This window comes from Choristoneura fumiferana, chromosome 20, assembly GCF_025370935.1.
Source record: "Choristoneura fumiferana chromosome 20, NRCan_CFum_1, whole genome shotgun sequence".
Lineage (NCBI taxonomy): Eukaryota > Metazoa > Arthropoda > Insecta > Lepidoptera > Tortricidae > Choristoneura > Choristoneura fumiferana.
In genome coordinates this window covers 4,459,762-4,484,619 of record NC_133491.1, presented here as the reverse complement: position 1 = coordinate 4,484,619, position 24,858 = coordinate 4,459,762, and the positions used below count along the sequence as shown (strand labels likewise).

At 38.9% G+C, this 24,858-nt stretch overlaps 2 protein-coding genes across 2 annotated transcripts in view; one reads left to right on the top strand and one right to left on the bottom strand.

Annotated features, from left to right (window-relative positions):
* Positions 1 to 19,975, top strand: part of Mcm2 (DNA replication licensing factor Mcm2) — a 70,141-nt gene extending 50,166 nt beyond the window's left edge. Inside the window, exon 16 of the transcript XR_012452572.1 lies at positions 19,762 to 19,975. The gene's annotated coding sequence lies outside the window, so the exon portion shown is untranslated. The remainder of the gene's footprint in view (positions 1 to 19,761) is intronic.
* LOC141439223 (beta-hexosaminidase subunit beta-like) lies at positions 540 to 24,430 on the bottom strand. The gene is made up of 10 exons (XM_074103415.1): positions 24,112 to 24,430; positions 22,227 to 22,446; positions 21,528 to 21,637; positions 12,757 to 12,965; positions 10,693 to 10,805; positions 9,192 to 9,393; positions 7,940 to 8,069; positions 5,758 to 5,841; positions 3,398 to 3,594; positions 540 to 2,287 (listed from the first exon to the last, which is right to left on the bottom strand). Exons 1-10 carry the CDS (start codon positions 24,280 to 24,282, stop codon positions 2,098 to 2,100), a joined length of 1,626 nt encoding a protein of 541 aa, XP_073959516.1. The 5' UTR covers positions 24,283 to 24,430; the 3' UTR covers positions 540 to 2,097.
* Between the last annotated feature and the right edge of the window lie 428 nt (positions 24,431 to 24,858).

Genomic DNA, 24,858 nt, shown 5'->3' with positions numbered 1-24,858 from the left:
AGGTCTGTCCACCGTGTCGGAGAGCGTCCGCGAGATCTTTTGCCCTCGACTTTCCCCTGCACCACAAGCCGTTCCATGGAGTCCTCATTACGGGTGATGTGTCCAAAGAACTTGAGGATTCGTATTTGCACAGTTGACGATAATCTCTCTTGAATGTTAAGCTCTTTAAGGATCGAAACGTTGGTGCGGTGCGCAGTCCACGGGATTCTGAGCAGGCGTCTCCAACACCACATTTCCAGAGCGTCAATTTTGCGACGGTCCTGTTTCCTCAGCGTCCACGTCTCAGCTCCATAAAGAAAGATTGGAAAGACTAGGCATCTCATTATCCGAACTTTTGTGTTCCTGGTTATTCTGCGGTCCTTCCAAATCTTTGTGAGCTTCTCCACTGAGGATCTAGTCACAGCGCAACGTCTTCGGATTTCGTCTTCACATCCTCCAGCGTTTGTGACAGTAGAGCCCAAATATATGTAGCTCTTGACTACGTCACATCCCGCTATGTTTTATATATATAGTTTAGTAACTAGAAATAAGACGCAAAATGATGATGGTATTTCTCTTTATTTCAATTTACAGTAGGCATGGGATGATTGTTACTTTCGATTCATTATCATTTGGTGATGTTCATGTAATCACAGTCATTACATTACACCGATGACAAAAATAGTCATTTATAAAGGCTGACCAGGAATATAAAAAACCTGACGCGAGGGCAGCACTTCTACGTTTTATATCGCAACATTCTTTACACTTACTACTTTAACCTACCAGTCATATTGACAACGGTGTCGGTGATGTTATTTAAGGAATATTTCCTAATCCTTCGTACTTTTTCTATGACAAATACTTTTATACAATGTGAATTATTTTCCTTTCAAGGCTATGGATAATCATCGGCATTTTAACGCACAAAAACACAAAATAACACTTTAAAATACGACGCGCAAACAATGTTAAACTTTGACAGCAATAGACAGATGACATTTGAATTTATTGTTACCAGTGCAAGTAATGAGTTCTATTGGTTTTCCGCAATATGGCGAGGTTTTTTATAATTGTGGTCAGCCTTTATATACTTAATTGTGAATCTCGAGGGCTTGATGACTATTACACTTATGTACGGTCAGCATCAAAAGTACCTGGTTACTTTTTTACTCTGTCACATTAACACATTTGTCAATCTTGTATGGCGCTAAGTACGTGGCTGTAAAACGACAAAGTACAAAAGTAATCAGCTACTGCAGCCATTATCAAAGTATGATCCGTGGAAAAGTACTGTAATGGTGTACTATAAGGTTGTATAAAACCTCACAATTAGTTGTTCTTGACGTTTTAGGGCTTTGACACATATTTAGTTTTCCAATAGGGTTCCGTTACTATATAGTTTGAGAACCGCTGCTGTACTGTTTACGATTTGTCATACAATCGGCGAGTATATGATACAATCATAGTAAAATAACGCGGATAACTGGACGCTGTATCTGCAATACAATGTCAACCCTTAGAAAAGAATTTTAACAGTTGACATTGTATTGCAAAATGACTATCTTGCGGCGCAGTCTTTTTGGCAATGATGGTCTTTCCGAAAGCGCTGGTAGTTCATAAAAATTACTTATTATTTTTTTATTCGACTGGATGGAAAACGAGCAAGTGGGTCTCCTGATGGTAAGAGATCACCACCGCCCATAGACAGCTGCAACACCAGGGGGATTGCAGATGCGTTGCCAACCTAGAGGCCTAAGATGGGATACCTCAAGTGCCAGTAATTTCACCGGCTGTCTTACTCTCCACGCCGAAACACAACAGTGCAAGCACTGCTGCTTCACGGCAGGATTAGCAAGCAAGATGGTGGTAGCAATCCGGGCGGACCTTGCACAAGGTCCTACCACCTGCATAAAAATTACGTGTAAAAGTGCCTATTGCGGCCTATTTACTGAATAAATTTGTATGGAATTTTGTAAGATCCCGGAATTTCAATTGTAATTACCAGATCGAATAGTTAACGCGTGCGAAGCTGCGGGTAAACTCTAGTTTAACTATATGAATGATTCATGTCGAAAGATACAACTCATGCCTAATTTACAGTAGTCCTAGTTTAAACTAAGCCACGCAGAACCCTGGCCCGTTCGGCGGCTGCGCCGGCACCTGTCGTCTGACCATCCTGCACGCGTGCTCCTCGATACGCTGTCTCATGGTTTCCATGTCGTCTATTTCCTGGTCCTTCTTGTCCCAGTCTAAACTCGCGTAGGACCAAAGGCGCTCAGCGATGCCGCTGGCTCGGGGCCATACCCTGCAGAAACAATAACCTGGTTTAGCTAGCTAGTCCGCAACGAGATGGATGACCAGTGCCCTTAATGTAAGTTTTCGGCTACAAAATGCGTCTCGATCGCGTACGCGTTAAAATCTCAATTTATTTATTTAAAGGAGAACCAACAACTTATAAAACAATATGATTATGATTATGATTAGTCTCAAAATACAAGTTTAAGAGATGACGCGTGCTATATCACACCCTACTCAAAAAACATACTTAACTCTTCAAATGAAATTCACACTTCAATTTTGGAATCAGGTAGGCATTGCACTACTTATAAAATAGAACAAAACGAAATATAAGATAAAGTGATCGAATGACATGCTCACATGCTAATCAAAACATCTCATCACTAAACTTCGCCTCACAGATGAGACATTACAGTTAAATATATCAATGTCCATCTCTTTTATCAGGTTATTTGTATGGAAACATGAACATCGCAAACGTTCCGCTAGAGGCGCTGTTCGTGTTTCCATATAAATTGAGATCTTAACGCAAACGCGATCGAGACGTATTTTGTAACCGAAAACTTACACTAAGGGTATAAGCTAAAGCCGCGGGTTCACGGTGGATGCAAGCCGCGTCCAACTGGTAGGTACAGTCAAGGAACTTAATTCATGGGCCACTTTGGAACTTTTTCAAAAGAAAAGTAATTACGACTTTCCTTGTTAATTAATGCGATGTCACTATGACGTTTACTGCGAAATGGTTCCATGGTGCCCAAGGTGGTACTGTAACGGTGAAACAACACAAGCTGAGATATGAGGTGCATAGGAGAAATTCGTGTCTGTATCGTTGTCCAGCGCTGGTGAAGCGGTATAGCACACGGCACGGAATGCCGAGGACCTGGGTTCGATTCCCAGCGCTGGACTAGATCAACGTAAGAATAAACTTTATCGCCAATTATTAAGCTCTGGTCAGTGAAATTGCAAAATCCTTCCACTGCAAAAAAAAGAATGAATTGAAGATGTATAAATAGATATGAGTACATGACTTAAACAGATATGAAACACCTTGATTCGATCATTTCGGGCACCGTTACCGTTCATCCACTTCTGCTGCTGACTGTACACGCTTACTGACCTGCTGATAAAATTCCTGTCATCAATATACTCCCCCCACATGCAAGCCTCTCCGCCGACTACTTTGTGCAGCAGGGTCTTGTCTTCCACGTGGAGCCGGGGGTCGAAGATGTAGAACTTTTCCCAGTCGCCGCCAAGCTTCACGTCACTGAGGTACCACTCCGATGAAAATATGACGCCCAGCCCGCTTTCCAGCACCTGCATATAATAATAATTCATCATCATCCATCATATCAGCCGTAGGACGTCCACTGTTGGACATAGGTCTCCATAGACCTCCAGTTGCTTCGGTTGGAAGTGGCTTGCATTCACCGTGAACCCGCGCCCCGCGGCTTTAACCAGTCAATTGTGGACCGATTTTCAAAATTATTTTTTTAATCGAAAGGGTATTCTTCTGAGATGGTCCCACTGTCACCAAGTCAAGATCTGATGATGGGATCCTAGGAAAATCGAGGGCAAACCTCAAATTTTATAGGCACAACTATGGCGATTTTTGCATTATTAGCATTAAGATGAGCATTTACATTCAGAAAGTATCATTTGGTAACCTGGACCTGATGAAGAAGACCGTGATGACCAATGGAACTCATCAAAGCTAAGTAATGCTCGCTCGTCTATAAACGATCATGATTAATATACCTAGATAAGGGACTAAGAAGAAGCTTTAAGGTAATGATTCTTTCGAACTGATATGATGCTGAAGCCAGATGGTAGGCAACGGAACTCTGTTATAAAACAAAGCAACTAAGTCGTGTTTGAGCTTAATAGAATCGTTATGAGATGTACTTTGGCTACGAATCACTAATCACTAAAAAGTGAGAAATAAAGACATTTTTTAACAAAAAAGTAAAACCGACTCCAAAAAAATAACAAAAAATGGAACCGACTACAAAACCCTTGAAAATATTTTTCTAGGTACGTACTAGCTCGAAGTCGGTGACTCAGCACGACCCAGCAGGAGGGAATGAATGAAACCCATAGTATGTAAAAGAGGTAGACGGCTATTGTCCCACTCCTGCTGGCTCGTGCTGAGGCACCGACTTCGAGCTAGTAGGTACGTACCTAGAAAAATATTTTCAAGGGTTTTGTAGTCGGTTCCATTTTTTGTTATTTTTTAATTTTTTTTGGAGTCGGTTTTATAATAATAAAATAGTACGAAAACAGCTGACGCGTGGCGTGTTCGATTAATAAGCCTCCGCCGTCCGTTATGTTACACATATTATGGGTCAACGTCTACGCTGTATAGGGAACGCGCCGGTCCGACTCGCACTTGGCTATTTTTTACTGGTGTGCCGTGAAACTATGATGAACGAAAAGTGTGCTGTTAAAACCAAAGGTTGAAAACGCCTGTACTACACCAATAGCGTATTGATTAAGCAGTTTCATAATGAAGTCATCGTAACGTAAAGACATCATTTTAACGTAAACAAGTATTGCAGCGCAGTACCGCAAACAATAGTGAAGGAATAACAAAAATGTGGATGGCATAATGCAATAAACAATGCGGATGATGAGGATTAATCATAGACACACGAACCGAACAATAGCTATACTTAAGTCCTTTTATAAAATTTGCAATGAAAAGTAAATAAAAAGTTATCTATAAAGCTGTACCTACACAGGTCAGTCTTTCTTTATTTAAGTGGTTATTTTAAAACAAAAACATAGCTATATGGCATATAAGTAAATGAATTTAGTCGAGAAAAAATTATACGATTTATATCATAAAGTAGATTTTTATGTTTTTTTTTTATTTATTTTTTATTCTACTGGATGGCAAACGAGCAAGTGGGTCTCCTAATGGTAAGAGATCACCACCGCCCATAAACATCTGCAACACCAGGGGTATTGCAGATGCGTTGCCAACCTAGAGGCCTAAGATGGGATACCTCACGTGACAGTAATTTCACCGGCTGTCTTACTCTCCACGCCGAAACACAACAGTGCAAGCACTCGCTGCTTCACGGCAGGATTAGCGAGCAAGATGGTGGTAGCAATCCGGGCGGAACTTGCACAAGGTCCTACCACCTGCAATATATTATGACACAGCGGGTGCCAAGCCATCTTCACTTCTTGACTTCATCTGCCCCGCTGGAAAACTACTATTTTCATGGATTTTTAAAAATCTTACGAATGTGGAATTTTCGGACGTTAAAAAACGGTTTTTAGAAAAAAGGTTTGAAATCTAATCAACCCACTAAATTTTGTCAACAATTAGTGCTTTGGCGGTAGATTCTGAGGTTGGGATTGTGAGTAATTGGTGAGCAAAGTAATTCTTTCAGTTCATTAACGTGAAAAAGCTGTACACTTTTGAATTCAATATAATATTCTTAATTTTCTGCTATAAACCAATCAACTTACATTATTCATTTCTTTCTGCCATCCTGATTTCCAAATTTGCACCAAGGAGTCCTCTGGCAGAGGCACGTACTCGTCGAACACTTCCTGAATATAAGTTAAGTTAGTAAACAAATGTTTTACAGAAAGAAACCACAACGATTGCATTGGTCGTCTCGTCACGTCGAGTTATACATAATAGACATAGAGAGGTAGGTATAATTATAGTATATTTTTTATCGAGGGACTAAAATAAGCCAATATATACCCGAGGTGGTTAGCCACCTGAGCTTTAGAGAGGGTGTCTATATTTATCCGAGGGTTTATATTGATGAACTAAAAGAATTTCCTTGCTCACCCGCGACCTTCTTTTAGTTCATTGATATGGACCTCCGCAAAGTAACGCCTGATTCAATAAATTGGTTGGTGAAAACTCTATAACACTTCGATTGCGAGAAAACGCATTCTGTGAAAGTATTAATGCGTTTCTTATTCCTCCAGTCCGTAAAACTTTCATTGGTTTTTAAATAAATCTTTCTAGATTTCGGCGGCAAAAGATTGTTATGTCACTTGACGACATTGTGAGAATAATCAATTTATTTTAATCGTTTATGATTAATGCTCTACAACCTTTTCAAAGTCTTCGCGGTAAGTTTTTTTTTCCAACCAGACAGATATAACAAAATTGCATCGGCGAAATGGTCCATACACAAACTGGAATAAATAGAATGGCGCCACCTTCCTTTGGGAAAAAGCATATTAGTTCGACCACGTAGACTAATAACGTAACATTTTCGTCATGAAAATTGTCCACACACAATCTTATTTTATGCCAAAAACTAAGCAAGTACTGCTGGTAATTAAAAAATAATTAGTTTTACTCCCTAGGGACTAAAGTACTCACTTTACTTCCGCCTCGTAAGGTTATATTGACCTACTTTTAGAGCATGAGAATTGAAAAAGGAATATTTTGCAAAAATTAAGCTTTTTATTGTTAAAATGCATGATTGGTTTTTTGGAGTCCTTTGTACTTTTTATTTCAAATTAGTTACTTTTAGTGCTGCTGCATAAGTAGCGTAGTAGAAATAAAGCAACCAATATATTAGCATAGAAAAAAATCGTGTCTAAATTCCTGTCCAGCGCTGGTGTAGGGTCTGTAGCACGCAGCACGGATTGCTGAGGACCTGGGTTCGATTCCCGGCGCATTTGTGCATCCATTGTTCAGTTCGTATTTTCGGTTTTTGTTAAAATGCAGTTTTTTTTATGTTAGCTGAACCTAGCTTTGGTAGAGTTCCTTTCTGTGATGCACGTGACATCGTAAACCTTCGTCAAAAAAGAAAACATAAGGTAGACTCTATCTCTAACACCATTGATATAATAATATGATGATGACCAGGCATGATAGATATATATAAAATAGATATATGTATATAAAAACAGGCAACCCTCGCGCTGGCAGCTTTCTCGCGCAAAGAATCTCAATCGCAGTTCAACGCGGGAATGCTGCCTGCGTGATGGGCACCACGCCAAGAGGCCCACCTCTCTTTTTTAATTAAGGTTTTAGTTTTAGTTATTTTAATTTAATAGTAGTTTTAGTCCTATGGATATTTTGTATTCTCTTTACTTATATTTCTCGCTGTAAAACACCGTCATACAATGGTGCATAACATATTCATATCTATGTATCTCCAGTCAATATATTTAACGAGCGATTCTTGTATGTATTCGGGGAATATCGGAAATGCGATAGTTGCAATGATAAATGTACACGAACCTGAATGAATATGAAATATGTAATGATCAGAGCCGGCCACGGGGTAAAGTAAGGAGCGCGAGCGCATCGCTCTAGTCTAGAGGCCAGATGGTAAGGGGCACAATTCCCAGTTTCCAGTGTAAAATAAAATTATAATAACACCTTTTGAGAGGCTCAGGAGCGGTGTAGCCATCTCGCTCTACCTTGGTCAAGGGCTAGAGCCAGCGTTGCGGCAATGTACCATCAGCCAAATATGTGGTCTTCCACCCTAAAGTTGATAATCGTTTGCATGTCACAAAACAATAAGCCAATAGACGTGTCTGTCAACTTGAAAGTTCGACTTTAGCGACATATTCATTTGATAGGGACTTGTTTAAAAATTGATAGACCACTTATTTGGCTGATGGTACCACATCTGCACGATATTTTTCACACCTGAATATGGCTGCTTACCTGCCACACAATGGCTTGAGATCTGGTCGCAAGAATGGGGAGCACTCTTTCCATGAACATCGTGTGGAATTCCGCAACAGAAGACACGTTGTAATGAAGCATGTAATCGAGCAGGTAAGGATTTGAAGCCCTGCAGTAAAAATCCATATACAGTGTGTGTGTTTGTATGTATGTTTGTCCGTCTTTCACGTCGAAACGGAGCGAGGGATCGACGTGATTTTTGGCATAGAGATAAGTAGTTTATGGGCCAGAGCTACAGAGAGTTTACAGAGAACAGCGCGCGATAACCGAATTCTACGCGGGCGAAGCCGCGGGCAAAAGCTAGTAGTCTATAAATCAAGAGCAGTAAATTCACATTTCATATTCTCCAAAACTACCCCCCGCGTATCCGGGGCGCGTCGTTATTATTAATAAACCTTCTTCTTGAATCACTCTATTAAAAAAAACCGCAATAGAATCCGTTGCGTAGTTTAAAAGGTCTAAGCGTACAGTCAACGTCATAAATAAGTGATCACTTTTGTACCTTGTCACTTTAACGTCATGTTTTAAAAGCCATACGAAATTGTGTAACGACTGAAAGCGACAAGGTACAGAAATGATCACTTATTTATGACTGTACACCATCGTGAAACGGAATTATTGAGCCACTCGCCGCTGTTCATACATTTTTGTAGTAAATATTGTCATTAATAAACCAGAGTATCATTATCGGCCAAATAACGTACAGTGGTATAAGTGGCTGAACAATTCCTGTTCGCGACTGTACATGCGAGCACCTATACATGTACACTGGGGGACACGTAGTTGGAAGTGACTTTGTTTTATACTAATAGAGATAGAAACAGCATTGACACTTAAAATGCTCTACAAAAATAAATGCAACAATTCTTATTTTATTTACAAGCGGGTTACTTGATGAAAAGCAATCACCGCCGCCCATGGACACCCAAAATATAGAGTATAGAGCAGTTTTCAATCGGTGGGCCGCGTATATTTTCAGGTGTGCCGCGACCGTCGCGAAGTTATGCGATTCGTACAAAAGATGTCAACGAGACCCTATTAATAAGCCTCCGCTGTCCGTTATGTTAAACATATTATGAGTATACTGTACGGAACCCTTTATGTAAAGGAAAGTGTGCCGTCAAAGCCAAAACGCCTGGTATAAAGGATGCCGGCCCTTTGAGAGCAGAGTAGGTAGGCTAGTTTTTGATTAAATTCACTTGAAGACGTTTTCTCTTCTTACATTCCTTACCAACACTCCAAGTCCACCTCATCGCCTCCTAAATGGTAGTATTCGTCCGGGAACCACTCCTGCACCTCGTGCAAGAAGTCCTCAAGCAATTTGTATGTAAAGTTGCTGATAGGGTTCATGGGTCCCAGACCCACAATCTTGTTGTCGTTGTAGCATTCGGTGAGCACCTGCGGGTAGGCGAGGCCCCACGAACGGGTGTGCCCTGTGAACATAGTTGTGTAGAAAATTAAAACCAACATTGACCTATGATAGGCTATGGTGTTGTAATAGTAGTTTATGCAACTGTTATTATATATAAGTATACTACGGCCATTACAAACGTGCGAACTGCCAGTCATAAATCATTTTAGTGTCAACTATTTTATTTTATATTTCCGTTCATTTTAAACTGAGTATTATGCGGGGGACGAGCTGTCGGTAGGCCTCCAACAAGATGGAGCGACGACTTGGTTAAGATCGCGGGATCGCGGTGGATGCGGAAAGCATAAGACCGGTCTGAGTGGAGAGCCTTGGGGAGGCCTATGCCCAGCAGTGGACGTCTTTCGGCTGACATGATGATGGTGATGATGATTATGCGGTTGAGGGCACAATAGAATACAATGGCTTTGTTCGAAAGGTTGGCTGTTAACGAGATCGGGACACTTCAAATAATTCCTACTATTGGCTCTGTGCACGACATCAGCGCCACCTAGCGTCCGCAACTTTTTTGGCTCTGATGCTCTGACGTTTTGAAATTTCATCGCGACATTGTGACAAAAGTCAAACCGACGTAATAACGTAAGTATTAATTTATAATACAAAATTACTGTGATACCGTGATTTGGGTGGACAAAAGGTTGTGAATTCATTTTTGGTCATTAAAATTAAATGAGCTAAGTAAAATTTATTCAAAAAGTGTTTTATTTTCGTTATGTCAGGGTTTGTTTACTATGTTTAGTTGTACTTTTACTGTAAAACGAAAAGATAAAGCTATCTCATTGGTTTCTTTGAATAATAGTAAAATTATATAATTGTTCTTATATCGCTAACTAGTAATAAATTAAATATCGTTTTCAGATCAAAATGAGTTTTGTGAGTATCACTCAATATAAAATTTCAACCACAAACCGTTTCATAAGGAAAATTGTTGCTGAACATGTCCGAGATGTAGAGGAATTAAGAACAAAACAGGGACAGTGTTCAATAATTCAAGCTCGCATCATAACACAAACATCTAGTACTAAAATTAGGTAGTTAAAGTCTAGACAAATTGCTTTGTTAATGACAGATTCATATGAGTATGACAGATGATAGAGCCAGAACTATTTCTTCTTTTGGCCACCATGAGCGCTGCGATAGATTTCATCACCCCCACCTAGTACTTCGCACCCTCCCAATACGTAATGGGTCCTTAAAACACGAGTGTGGTTTTATGAAACGAGGCGAAGCCATAAAATAACTATGAGCATTTTGCCAGATCATAAAAACACCTGTAAAATTAAAATAGGTACAAGGTACTAACCTGGGACATCGATCTCGGGGATAACACGAATGCCCCTATCCCGGGCATACTCCACAATTTCTTTAATATCGGCTTTCGTGTACACCATAGTCGGGTGGTACGCTCCTTTTTCGCTAAAAAAAAAAAAAAAACATTTATTCAAGGTTTGTTGGCATGTGAAATAACGCTAGATGGCGTTAGCATCGTGAGGTCCGTTTGACGTTTCATTCTTGCTTGTGATTGGATGATTAGTTATTGAAACAATCACAAACGTTTCATTCTTGCTTGTGATTGGATGATTAGTTATTGAAACAAACACACACGTGATTCCAATGTCAAAGTTGTCAGACGGAGCATACGATACTAAGTTACTAACGCTAACTTGAGTGTCATAGTAATCACATGCCTCCTTTCAAAATGATAGGGTTTGGACCATAATTCCCACACGGCCTCAGTGTGGATTGGGAAAATCGCACACACCATTGAATTGCTTCGCAGTGTGCAGGTTTCTTCACGATATTTTCTATCACAGTAAAGCTCGAGGTAAATTTCAAATGTTAGTTCACACATGAATTTCACAGAACTCAGAGGTGCGAGTCCGGGTTTGAACCCACGATCCTCTACTTGAGAGGCCATAGGTCAAACCACTAGGTGACCACGGTCACAGAAACTCACTATTAACAAAATATAGTCCAGATTATTGACATCCCCCAGCTGTAGGTACAAGGTTTCTCCGAATGAGAGGGTATATAGAGGGCTGCATCTACTTCCCACGCTGACCCAGCGCGAAAACTTAATTCAAACATATCATTCCATTATTTAATTAGTGTATTTCTTTCACTATAATACATTTTCATTTGTTCTTGTTATTCGCGTTTTAGCGCGTGGTGGCCGAGTGGTTTGACCTATGGCCTCTCAAGCAGAGGATCGTGGGTTCGAACCCCGGCTCACACCTCGAGTTCGCACCTAAGAAGCAATTCAAAGGTGAGTGTGAAGTTCCCTGTCCGCACTGGGCCTGCGTGGGAACTACGGCTCAAGCCCTCTCATTCTGAGAGGAGGCCTGTGCCCAGCAGTGCGACGTATATAGACTGGGATGATGACGATGATGATTCGCCTTTTTAACAAACATTATAACCTCAAAGTTCAATATCTCAAAAACGGCTGAATAAAACATGTCTAAGAACCATTGCTAGAAAATCTGCTTTCAAATAAAACCGCATTCAAATCGGTTCACCAAGAGCTACGGTGCCACAAACAGACAGACAGACACACATAGCGGTCAAACTTATAACACCTCTCTTTTTGCGTCGGGGGTTAAAAAAATACACCCATGGGAAGTCGGGGCGGGGCGCTAGTCAAAGATAATCCTAAATTATCAAAACTTTCAGTTTTGTTCCTATTGATAGTGAATAACAATGGGTCATTCATTAAGTATTGCGAGCTGAGGAAAATAGCGTGAATTCCGGTAGCCATTATGAATTAGTTCTTTTGATAGCGTTGGTTGGTATTTATGTTAATTCTGATAAAATACCTACTGTTTGCATATAAAATGTATTCAAATAACCTAACCTAACCAACAAAAGTTCACTTCAAAGTTCAATCTCTCAAAAACAGCTGAACCGATTTTGAAAAAACATGTCTAAGAACCATCGCTAGAATACCTGCTTCAAAAAACCGCATTCAAATCGGTTCACCCGTTTAAAAGCTACGGTGCCACAGATGGACACACATAGCGGTTTTGGTTGTTTACGGTTTGTACTAGTGCTGCATTCTGGCGGCAGAACATTGCAGTAATATTCCCTATTAAGCTAACCCAACCAACTACTGAAATATACCGGATTCATTTTAAGACATGTTTGAGTTTATTACATTTGAAATTTACCACGAGCTTTACGTTGAAGGAAAACATCGTGAAAAAACCTGCTTCCTGCGAAGTAATTCAACGGCGTACGTGAAGTACCCGCGTGGGAACTGGCCCAAGTCCTCTCACTCTGAGAGGAGGCCTGTGCCCAACAGTGGGACGTGTACCTATAAGCTGGGATGATGGTGTATGTATATGAGGAAAGTTCCTACAAAAATACCTACCTTAACTCTGGAAAAGCCTCGCTTTGATAAGGGAAACTTTGATCGTCAATAATGTGCCAGTGGAAAACGTTCATTTTGTTCATCGCCATAGCGTCCAGGTTCGTTTTGATGTTGGCCACGGAGACATAGTGGCGCGCTGTGTCGAGCATTAGGCCTCGGTGAGCGTATCTAGGGAAGTCGTATATCTCCGTCGCATTTACCAAAAGTCCCTGTAAAAACAATTAGGGCTACTTGACAGTGACAGGCAAAAAACCGCGAGATGGCGTTACTATCGTGAGGTCCGTTTGACGTTACGGCGATTTACCTAGTGTGCAAATGTAGGTGCAAATGGAAAATCGTCCACTTGAATTGACCGTTTTGAATTTGGACCAAAATGAATATCGACTAATGTGAATTTTGTCAAATTGTAATTGTGCTGAAAAATATTTACAACCAAATTTATTTTTGTTGTAAATTAAATAAACCCAAATGGAATATTGTCCATTATTAATTAGGAGCAAAATGAAATAAGTAGGTAATAAGTGAATGTTATCTAAATCAGGGTTTCGCAAAGTGGGGTACGCGAACCCCTAGGGGTTCGCCATTCGACGACAGGGGGTTCGCGACCAGATTTACGTCATGGTCGCGTGATGACTGGCAGGCAAGTGCGGCACACATGGTAGCGCGCGCGCGACTGATTTCGTCGTTCAACAGTCAATTTTATTGTTTTCTTTGGGAGGTTAGGGGAGGGGGGAGATTTAATTAGTTAAGGGGTTCGCTGTCACCTGGAAACTTTAACAGGGGTACGTGGAGCCGAAAGTTTGAGAAACCCTGGTCTAAATCAAGTCTTAATGTAGGCGTAAAATAAATGATTTCTGGTGGAACATATTATTTACAATTTGTCATATTACTGAGTGTAAGTATGTAAATACAAGTGTCTTTTTTTTTCGGCATACCTACATAAAATTTGACAATTTTCCCATAGGACAAGGTTAAAGTATCGACGATATTCAGGATGGACAATTTTACTTGTTGATGTATTTCGAATTGTCATTTTTCTGCTTTGAAGTATAATTTCATGTTGTTCATTTTCCATTTGCACCAAATTCAGTAAATCGTTACGGCCATGCTTGTAATTGACTCATTAAGTTAAATATCGCTAGATGGCGTTAGAGTCGTGAGGTTCGTTTGACGTTACGCTCTTGCTTATTAATATTCCGGACCTTACGATAGTAACGCCATCTAGCGATACGTATTTCGCCTGTCCAGTAGGCCCTCATTGTAACCAAAGTTTAGTTTAAGAATGTTTCCCAGAACAAGGGCTACGGATCAGCCCGGCATTGTCAAGCTAAAATCAACTTAAGACGTACGTAAGTTATCCGGAAATTTCGATTCCTTGCAAAATTCTCCCTTGGCGTCTAAAGTCCGAGGTCGGCTCAATAGAAGCACTCTGGCATGCTGAGCTAAACTACCACTTGCTGAGCGGGCCATCTAGCAGCTCGCCCTCTCAGCCTCTCAAAGAGATATAACCACTCCTCTCTCCGGTAAGGCTGTAAAAGCCGTCAAAGCTAACAGTAACAGTCCGTTAGAAAACAAAAGGATATTTATCCGGGTTTATTACATCAAAATATTTTAATTCAATCTAGAATACTACAAATAACAAGTATTACAGTGGAATATTATATCAGAATAGCGTGAAGATCTAAGATATCATCACCATCATCGTCATATCAGCCGAAAGACGTCCACTGCTGGACATAGGCCTTCCCCAAGGCTCTCCACTCAGACCGGTCTTGTGCTTTCCGCATCCACCGCGATCCCGCGATCTTAACCAAGTCGTCGCTCCATCTTGTTGGAGGCCTACCGACAGCTCGTCGTATCTAAGATATACTTGAAGCTAATTATGTATGTTACCCTTATTAAATACTTTACTATTGTTTGCGATTTGGTATGCAGTAGCGATAAGCTAAACAAATGAAAGCCTAAACAACGCTTATTATCACAAATTAAACGATGGGCACAATACCTACACATTAACTAGGTTACGTATATTGTGCGATGGGTATTAACTTAATAATAAGTAGGTAGGAAAGGTATCTACATAAATTTATTGAACACTAACACATAAGTAGTAAGTAGTACAAGAAAACACAGGTATATAGGTATATACTGGCAACCCTAGCCAAGTAAACACGGTTCTAAAGAAGTTACGCTATCTTAAATACGAATAATTAGTAAATCCTTTCCTAAAGTGGTGAAATTCTATTAAAAAAAACTAACCTGACAAATTGCCTCCGAAGAACACTAAATATCTTTGAAACACAGAAGCTTTTGCAAGGAAACACAGTGGTAACTATAACTATCAGCCGTTATATCCTAACTTTCATCCAAAAATTCAAAATAAATAACTGAAAACAAGTACTTCAACACCAACAAAAACTAACTGAACGCTAAACTGTCAGTGGTGACATAAATAAAGTACCTACCCTCGCTACCGTCGATAAAAGTTACCAGTCAGTGTTGCCGCAAATTAAACAGCGTTCAGGCAGCTTACAACATACCGCACGCAAGGTCCGAATTGTAACAGTGCGCTGATGCTGGCACACGAGCGTAGTGGACATACTGGCACAAAAGCGTTTAGGACATAAACAAATCTAATAAAATGCATTGTGTGGCGTGTAGTACTAAGGTTGACAATTTGGAATTGCTTCAATGTGTAGCATGCAAGGGGGGGCATCACTATGGATGCGTAAATATAACATCAGCATACTTCAGAGAAAACAAAAGAGATCTAAAAGTAAGTTGGCGCTGTCCATCTTGTACCATTCTTACGCGCAGAAAAAACAATGACAGCACACCGGCCAGGAGACAACATGAAGTTGACTTAAATGAAACTACTATGTCCATCGACGAAGTTCTAGATGGCAGGAATCGGCCTACAATACACCAGCCGCATCAGCCCCTGTCCCAGCAACGGAACAACGTAATAACACTGGAGAGCATTAGTCAACTTTTGGACTATAAGCTGCAAAATGCTACTGCAAACATAATTGAAAATACTAAAATTGCTATACAGAGCGAAATAAATGGCGCTATATTTAAACTTAAAGAAGAAATGACACATAAAATTACTAAGATCACAATCGATCAAGATACATTGGAAAAAAAGTTGTACAATAGTAATTTAAAAATCGAAGCTTTAGATAAGGAAAATAAAACTCTGCAAAAGGACCTGTTAGAAATAAGCCAACGTTTAGACTCGTTCAAAATATCAAATAAAAATAATGATAACAACGAAAATACTAAAAAGATCGTTATTTACGGTTTGGAGGAACACTATCAGGAAACAGAGAGCGACTTACATCATCGGGTGACAAATCTTTTCTGGGAAGTACTGGATATGAACTTGCAAGGATCCATTGAAGAGCTCCGCCGAATCGGAAGAAGAGGACAACGACGGCCATTAGTTGTGGAATTATTGAGTAAAAGAATGACCAACTATATTCTCGATCATAAAGATTATTTCAGGACGACAGGCATATCGGTATCTGCATTTTTGAGTAAGCAATCCCTTCAAGACAGGAAACAGCTTCGAGAAAAATTAATTGAAGCAAGACAAGAGGGGAACTATGCGATTATCAGAAATAATCGGCTGTTGATTAACGGAAATGAATATATTCCACGAACGAAGCATACACCAAAAGATGTTGCGCATGATTTTAGCCCGGATCCTAAAATTGATGCTATTGAAGATTCTCAGCAGAATGCAGTTCTGGACTCAGAGAGTCAAACTATTGGAGATAACTTGAATTTTCGTCTTCAAGGATGTTAAAAACCAGCACGCAAGTGAAGGGCTAGTCTCACCAAATGGGAAACGTTTATCAGTGGTGCACCTAAACATTAATAGGTTAAGAAATAAAGTTCTTAGTCTCGAAGCTTTTGTACAGGCCGAACTTGAAGAAAACCCGTCCTTTATTTGTATTACTGAAACATGGTTAAGACCGGAAGAATCAGTTAACATATCAGGTTACAAAGTTATAGCAAATTACTGTAGAACGGGTAGTCAAGGTGGTGGTTGCATTATTTTGGCCAGAGATGATATATCTGTTAACTGTAAAGTATATGACGTTGAAAAATATTGTGAGGAAAAGGTATTTGAAGTTTGCTGTATATCTATAGAGTTAGCAAAAGCACAACGTATCTATTTGGGTACAGTGTATAGAAGTCCGAATAGCGATATTAAAAGCTTTTTAAATCATTTAGAGTCATTTTTGCATAAAATTAATATTAAACATAACTCAATCATATGTGGGGATTTCAATATAGATTTAAAAGAGAGGACTAACATAGTGACTGATTTTTTACAGGTTTTCTTAGAGCATAACTTAACACCGACGATACATGAATATACTCGTATTACGGAAACATCAAATACATTGGTTGATAATATATTTTCCTCAGTGAGTGAGAACTTTCGACCACAAGTGGTTCCTTGTAGTTTTTCTGACCATGATGCACAATTTGTCATTTTTCCTGATGAAATTATAACGGGGTCTAAAGATGTAAAATATAAATTTAAAAGAAATTATAGTAATGCAGCATTAAAAAACTTTACAAGGGACCTGGAGACTGTCTGTTGGGATACAATTTATAAAGTTAATAATTGTGAACACAAATTAAAAATATTTTATGATATAATCTACCATTTACTTGATAAGCACTGCCCAAAAAAGAAAATCAAAATTTGTAATAATAGTAAAACCTGGTTAACACGTGGAATAAAGATATCTTGTAGAAGAAAGCGATTATTACTAATACGAAAACGTAAGAACAAAAGTAATATACAGTTCAATCAATATTATAATAATTACACATGTACATTGAAGAAAACATTATCAACGGCAAAAACATTACACGTAAAAAGTACCATAAAAAATGCAAAATGTAAAACTAAAGCCATTTGGCGAATTGTTAATGAAAATTCAGGCAAAAAGGTCACATCAAATCCATTAACAATCAATTTGCAGGAAAACAATGTAATAGTCAAAGATCCTAAAACTATCGGCAATGTATTTAATGAGTTCTTTGTAAATATTAGTAAGGAAACAGGAATAAGTAATGTGCAAAGTGATGAACACATGACACTTCTCCGTAAACATAAAGTAGACAATAGACAATCGATGTATATGAAACCAATTGATGAAGTGGAGATAGTAAAAATTGTTCAATCATTGAAGAATACAAATTCTTGTGGTCCAGACGATATTTCTACTAAAATTGTAAAATCAAACATTCATATTCTATGTAATCCTTTATGTGACATATTTAATTCATGTATAGAGAACGAAATTTTTCCCATTCAATTAAAACGAGCTAAAATAATTCCTGTTTATAAAAAACATAGCAAAACTGATAAAAATAATTACAGACCTATATCACTTCTATCTGTTATATCTAAAATTTTCGAAAAAGCGATTGCTTCTAGGTTAATGGATCACTTCAACAAAAACAATTACTTTTGTCCTGAGCAGTTTGGTTTCAGACAAAACCGCAATACCATGTCAGCAATTACGGATTTAGTGTTAGAAGTCCTGCGAGGTCTTAATCGAAACCAAAAATGTGCTGGGATTTTCTGTGATCTCAGCAAGGCCTTCGATTGCGTGAATCATTCTATACTTATCGAAAAATTACAATACTATGGAATTAGGGGCTCAGTTTTGAACTTACTTACGTCATACCTGACAAATAGAACTCAGTATGTTCAAATACAGAGTATAAATAACTCAGGATGCGTACAAAATGTCGATTCAGAAGATAAAAAAATTTACTGCGGTATCCCGCAAGGATCAGTATTAGGCCCGTTACTCTTTATTATTTTTATAAATGACCTTCCATATAATTTATCGTTTGGCAAAGCATACCTATATGCAGACGATACTAGTATAATAGTTCAAAATAATGACATCTCGACACTCAAATCTGACATAACTCTTACTTGGACACAGTTATTACATTGGTTTGAAAGTAATGGCCTTAAAATGAATATAGATAAAACCAACTACATAACTTTTTGCAGACACACGAACAGCATTCCTTATGAGCTGCAACTGCCTATAGCAAAAGTCGAGAATACAAAATTTCTTGGAATTGAATTAGACAACCAACTACGATGGTCGAATCAAATAGATGTCCTCAGAAAGAGGCTAGCTAGCGCTAAGTATGCTTTGAAAAATCTGTCCAAGATTCTAAATTCAACAGATCTGAAAGTAGTATATTTTGCACACTTTGAGAGTATTCTAAGATATGGTTTGGAGGTCTGGGGAAACAGTGTTCTCATAAATTCTCTATTAATATTGCAAAAGAAAGCCATAAGATGCATAGATAAAGCTAAACCACAGGAGCACTGTCGTCCGTTATTTGTAAAGTATAAAATAATGACAGTCATATCGTTATATATATTCTTAGTTAGTAGGTTTATTTATAAAAACAAATCTAAATATCAGAGTAGAATCAATATCAGATTGCATGCTTTAGGGAATGGCGGAGACATTGTTTTACCGAAATCAAATAACTATACACATTTTAGAAGAAGTATCGAGTACAATGGAATAAAAATCTATAATTTATTAAGCAATGATATAAAAAATGTAATAATTTTAACGAGTTCTCAAATAAATTAAAGTGTTATTTAATAGATAGACCTTATTACTCTCTAAATGAATATTTCGAGAAGATTTATGATTAATAATGTTAATGTTTATGTGAATTTTATAAATTTGTGTTTTATATTGATTGGTATTTGGAATTATTTTGTTATAAACACTGAAATCTAAATGAATCTGAATGTTATCGTAAACGTAAAATACTGGTATAATTTAGTGTAAGTAAGTTTTGCATGCCATGTTGTGGCGGAACATACATACATGTAATTTTTCTACTGACATGTCGTTTGTACCAACTTTGTGTATGTTTTAGCAAAAATAAATGATTTATGATTTATGATTTATAGATATTTTCCAAAGTAAGCTATAAGTAGGGTTACCACCCGTACTCTAAAATAGAGTATTGTCCTCTTTTTCATGTAGGCGTACTTTATAATCTACGACACCAATAAAGTACGCTAAAATACTCTATTTACGTAAAACTTATTCTTACTGGCTCGTTACTGGTTATGAGTACTTATGAGACTAAATAAACTGGTATCCACTTTTAAGGAGAAATAATAAATACTCTTTTTTTATTATGTGTACTTTATTTTTGTCCTTCTAAAATGAAAAAATACTTTATTCGCCCTAAAAAAAGGTGGCAACCCTAGCTATAAGCGGCCTTATTGCTTCAGAACGATGCCTTCCAGGCAATAGTAAAGACAGAAGTAGATAGATAGATCGATAAAAAACTTTATTCACAAACATGCCATGACAATTCTACATAAACAAACGATTCAAATTGTTACATATTTAAATTAAGTTGTCACGGCACAGCCGCGAAAAGGCGCCGACTCAGCATGTGCTGCGACATTGCTGTCACAGCGCTGATATTCTGCCGGAACCAGTAGGAGTTGACGCACTCAGTCACATACAATTTTTACTCAAAGTTACTATAATATATAATTTAAGGTTCAAATAACAAACAAACATAACAGATATTCTTTGAATATAGGTACCTAATACAAGCAAAAACAAAGTTCCAACACTGCGAGGCCAGATACCTAAAACTTCCCCGAAATAAGTAAGGATTAGATTTTTTTAATTATATTATATTATGTTTGTTCTCGGGTCTTGGGTGATTACTATGTATTTAAGTATGTATCTATCTATATAATTATATTTATCCGTTGCTTAGTACCTACCCATAACACAAGCTTTGCTAAGCTTACTTTGGGACTAGGTCAATTGGTGTGAATTGTCCCGTGATATTTATTATTTATTTATTATAATATTATTCGATGTTTCTTCATTAATTATGTCCTAATAATGTGTTTTCTTGTGTACCTACAGTCTAGAACAAAGATTACAAAAATATTTATAAACGTCCGTAATGTTAAGTGTATAAAGTCGAAATGTATAGGTAGATATTTTTGTAACTTTGGCCGCACTTTTGCACTTGACTGTACCTTACCTACCTATCGAATATAGATGTCGATATATAGAGAGATATATATCTTTCAATTTGATTTCTAGGTCACGACATAGCCTTGTCATCATGAAATTCATCATCATCATTCGATAAGTATTGTTTTATAGGTAGACAAATAAAATTATTTCCCATGATACGGTTTCATAGTGGCTCAAGCCCAGAATGAAATGTTTGATAATACAATGCAATAACTACTGTAGGTAGATATATACCGCATAATAAACAGTCCAGAGCAATACCTAGTACATTAAGAAAACTACGCGGTAAGCATTATAGACGACCTTATCGCTACAGGCCCTACAGGGCGATCGGTTTCAGGCAACATTTCAAAAACGAAAGGATAAAGAAACAAATTAAAATAGGTGCAATCCATACTAATGTATTATATTTGAATGCGAGAGTGTGTGTGTTCGTAAGTTTGCCCGTCTTTCACGTCGAAACGGAGCGACGGATCGATGTAATTTTTGCCATAGAGATAGTTTATGGACCTGAGAGTGACAAAGGCTACTTTTTATCCCGGGAAATGCACAGTTCCGAGGGAACAGCGCGCGATAACCAAATTCCACATGGGCGAAGCCGCGGGCAAAAGCTAGTTACCAATAAAATTTAATTACTGATAGGTACAGTCACCTGCACTTAGTATCAATAGGGCTTACATTATAGTTTTCAGACGGGTAAAACAGCTGAGCGAAGGTCTCCAGTCCGCGCAAGATCCCCCATATAGAAGCGCTTTTCAGGTGTGACTCCGCCTCCACCGTCAGGTTGTCTAAAATATAAATCTTCGTTAATTACTTCACAAGCTTGCCCTAGCAGAATAGCACAATGGTTATCATCAACCGGATATCAGATATTCACTGTTGACGTTGAACAAGGCTAGCCCCCCAAGGCCTATACCTCTGCACGCACGCGCCGTCGACGCGTTTGTATCGCGATACGCAAGCGAGTCAGATGCAGCTTGTACCGACTGGTTAGGTCATTTCCCCAAAATCGTTATTTCCTAATAGCAAAATTTCCATTCGCCTTTTTTCCCCAAATGCTTTTTCTCCCAATATGCTTTTTTAATCATGATGATGATCATGATCGTTTTCACCACTTCTTTCTGTTAAACGGTACAGGATTAGGGTGGAAAGAGATAGTATGCGATCATGAACGCCAGAGCGTTAGACAATACAGACACAGGTACGTAAGACGTCTTGGCTCCGTTACCAGGGAGTGGACAGGGAGTCGGTACGATACGAACTGGGGGCTACTACGAAAATTGAAGTTCGTATCGTACCGTCACTCTCACTCTTGTATTAAATAATACAATGTAACTGTAATGTTGTAATGTCAACTAACAAACAATAATAACTTACAACTCTCATCCATCCCCAAGTGCGGATAAGCCTCGCATGGCTTAGTCAGTTCGATGTTGATATCCTGGAGCAGCCCCGTCACGAAACTCCGGCTGCGGCGCCGCATGTTCCTCCTGAGGAGTTCCCTCCGTATGGCTCTGGTGGCATCCTGTTGCTGATGCAGCAGCTTCTCGTACCGGACCACGGCGGCCAGTAGAATTACGCACGTTTCGCCTATAACCTATGCAATAGGGTAATTTATTCGACCTTTTATTCCATATGATTTTCGTGGGCACATTTTTATGGCTCAGTTACATTGGTCGTGCGGGGTGCGGTAGATTTCCAATATTCCCCGCATTCGGGGAACCGTTTTCATTGGTTTTCACGCTGTATGCAGGCGCGGTCACAGCCTGAAATTTTGGAGGGGATCACATAATACCTACATCGCGGCTAGGGGCAAATAATTGCCTTTTTTAATTTTCTAAATTTTTAGATTTTTCAATTTGACGTGTAAGATTTTGGGGCCATTATTGACATGGTACAAGATTCTGTTGTCGGTGGAGTAATCGCCACTCTTTTCGGTTCTCTGCCAGACTCCACCGACAAGAGCTAAGCTCTTAAATTAATGATGATGATGACAAGATTCTGTTACTGTTTCCAGGTTGTCTAGTAGAAGAACAGGAGATCAGTCTAGATAATAATTGAAAATAATCATCAAATTATAAAACCCATTCATAAAAAAATGTGACCACGAAAATTAAGCGGTTGAAAGCTCGAATAATGACCAGGAAATGTGAATTTAGGAGCCCAATTTGACATGAGCTAAGTATAGAGGAAGACCACAAATGAGATGGAAGGACGACATTTCCCGGCAGACAAGTGGTGGATGGATGTTGGCAATGGATCGTCAGGCGTGGAGTAATGGAGAGGAGCTCTACGTCCGACGGGCGCTGTAAACGCTGCTATGATGAGAACCATTCCTATACTATCTTCCGTTACTGACTTTAGGATGCACGTCGACCACATTGTCGAAAATGAAGAGGAATGAATGTGAGATTGAACAAGTGCACAAAATGCGCCATTCCACTTTTACCCGAGCCCCGGGTGAGGATGGATGGTTAAGTCGAGGTGACTCCCAAACCCTCATTGCACGTGTCGCGATCGCCGTGCGCCCCTAAACATCCAAGGGGCGCAGCGCCCTAGACCATCTTAGGGCGCGAGAGGGACCCCATCCCGGGGTGGCCAGCGGGGGTCACGGTAGAATGATCGGGATCCCGTGGCGTCCACACAAAGGCCGAGAGGGTAAGGTCGTGTGGTTTATTCGGTATGGGTTAGCCCTTGAGGGTGGGACATGCACAAGTCTCATTGGCGTCACATCGCAAAACTTTCATGCAAATTTTAACTACCTACCGTTGTAAAGTTGTAATACTCCAACACAAAAGTTCAAAATAGATAATTGCCTTTATCCAGTTACATTAGTAAAATAAAACCTAATATTTCCTCCAAATAACTAGAGCTGCGTTTGTGCCTGATTAAAATATAAAATTAAAAAAAAACTCTTTAATAATATTCACGAATAAAAAAAAAACTACATCTTATGACTCAAAGTGTATACAATCATAGGTACACAATCGTTAAATTAAACAAAACACAATAACTGCACACAGTGGACCGAGCTAATCGGGCAACAGATAAAGCTTTATCCTGTTTAAAACAATCAGGAAAGTTATAACTTAGTCAAATTAAAGTTAAGTAGGTGATAGAGTCATTCTCGATGATGCATGCCGTGGTTCTTATTACGAGTACAATGTCATTAATATCTAATTTTGACAAAATCACGCGTCTTCGTGGATGGCACTAGGTATACCTATACTTAGCTCTATGTTAAGTCAACACCAAAACTGACCTTAAAATTAAACTGCGCTTTGTCGAATTTGTACAGAATGTTCTCCTTTTCCTCATACTGGGGTTTTGGCCATACTTCTCCCTTCGTCGGCGGGTACAATGGCCCAGGGTCCACCATAAACATTTCGGCATAACAGACCACAACTAAACAAGCAAACACACAACTTCTCATGGCTCTTAACTAAAGTACACTGAATGATCTGTCGCTACAAAGTATTTTGCGAGGGTGACTAAAGAGGAAATCGAACGTTTCCTGTGTTGTTCGTTGTTTCCGTAGAAACATATCGAGCGGACTGAAGAGTGAATGAGTGAATGCATGCGAGAAATGATTTCATATCGCATTGACACCAACTTTACGGATTGGCATCGATCATCATCATTAAGGTTGCCATTGTAATTTATGAAAAAAAATGCGTGTTGAATTCGGATAGGTGTGTAAGAGGTCACAAGAGAGTGGTCACTTTCCAGGCAAATTTCATGTGAGAAGAGAGTTTGAAGATCTATTTATGCATCAGACAGAGTTGGGAAGCTTCGGTAGCCCGTTGTAGAACGTAGCAGTTACTCTAATTGGTTACTAGATGGCGCTACTTAAGGCTACACTGGCAACACCGCCAGTTGAACCTGTGTAAAAGTGGGATTCAATAATCAAGATCAAGAGTAAATAATGTAAAGTACTTATAAAAAGCTTGATTTCTTTATAACAAAATTGTCGTTATTTTATTGAAAAACTTGTTAGCTATGAAGAAAG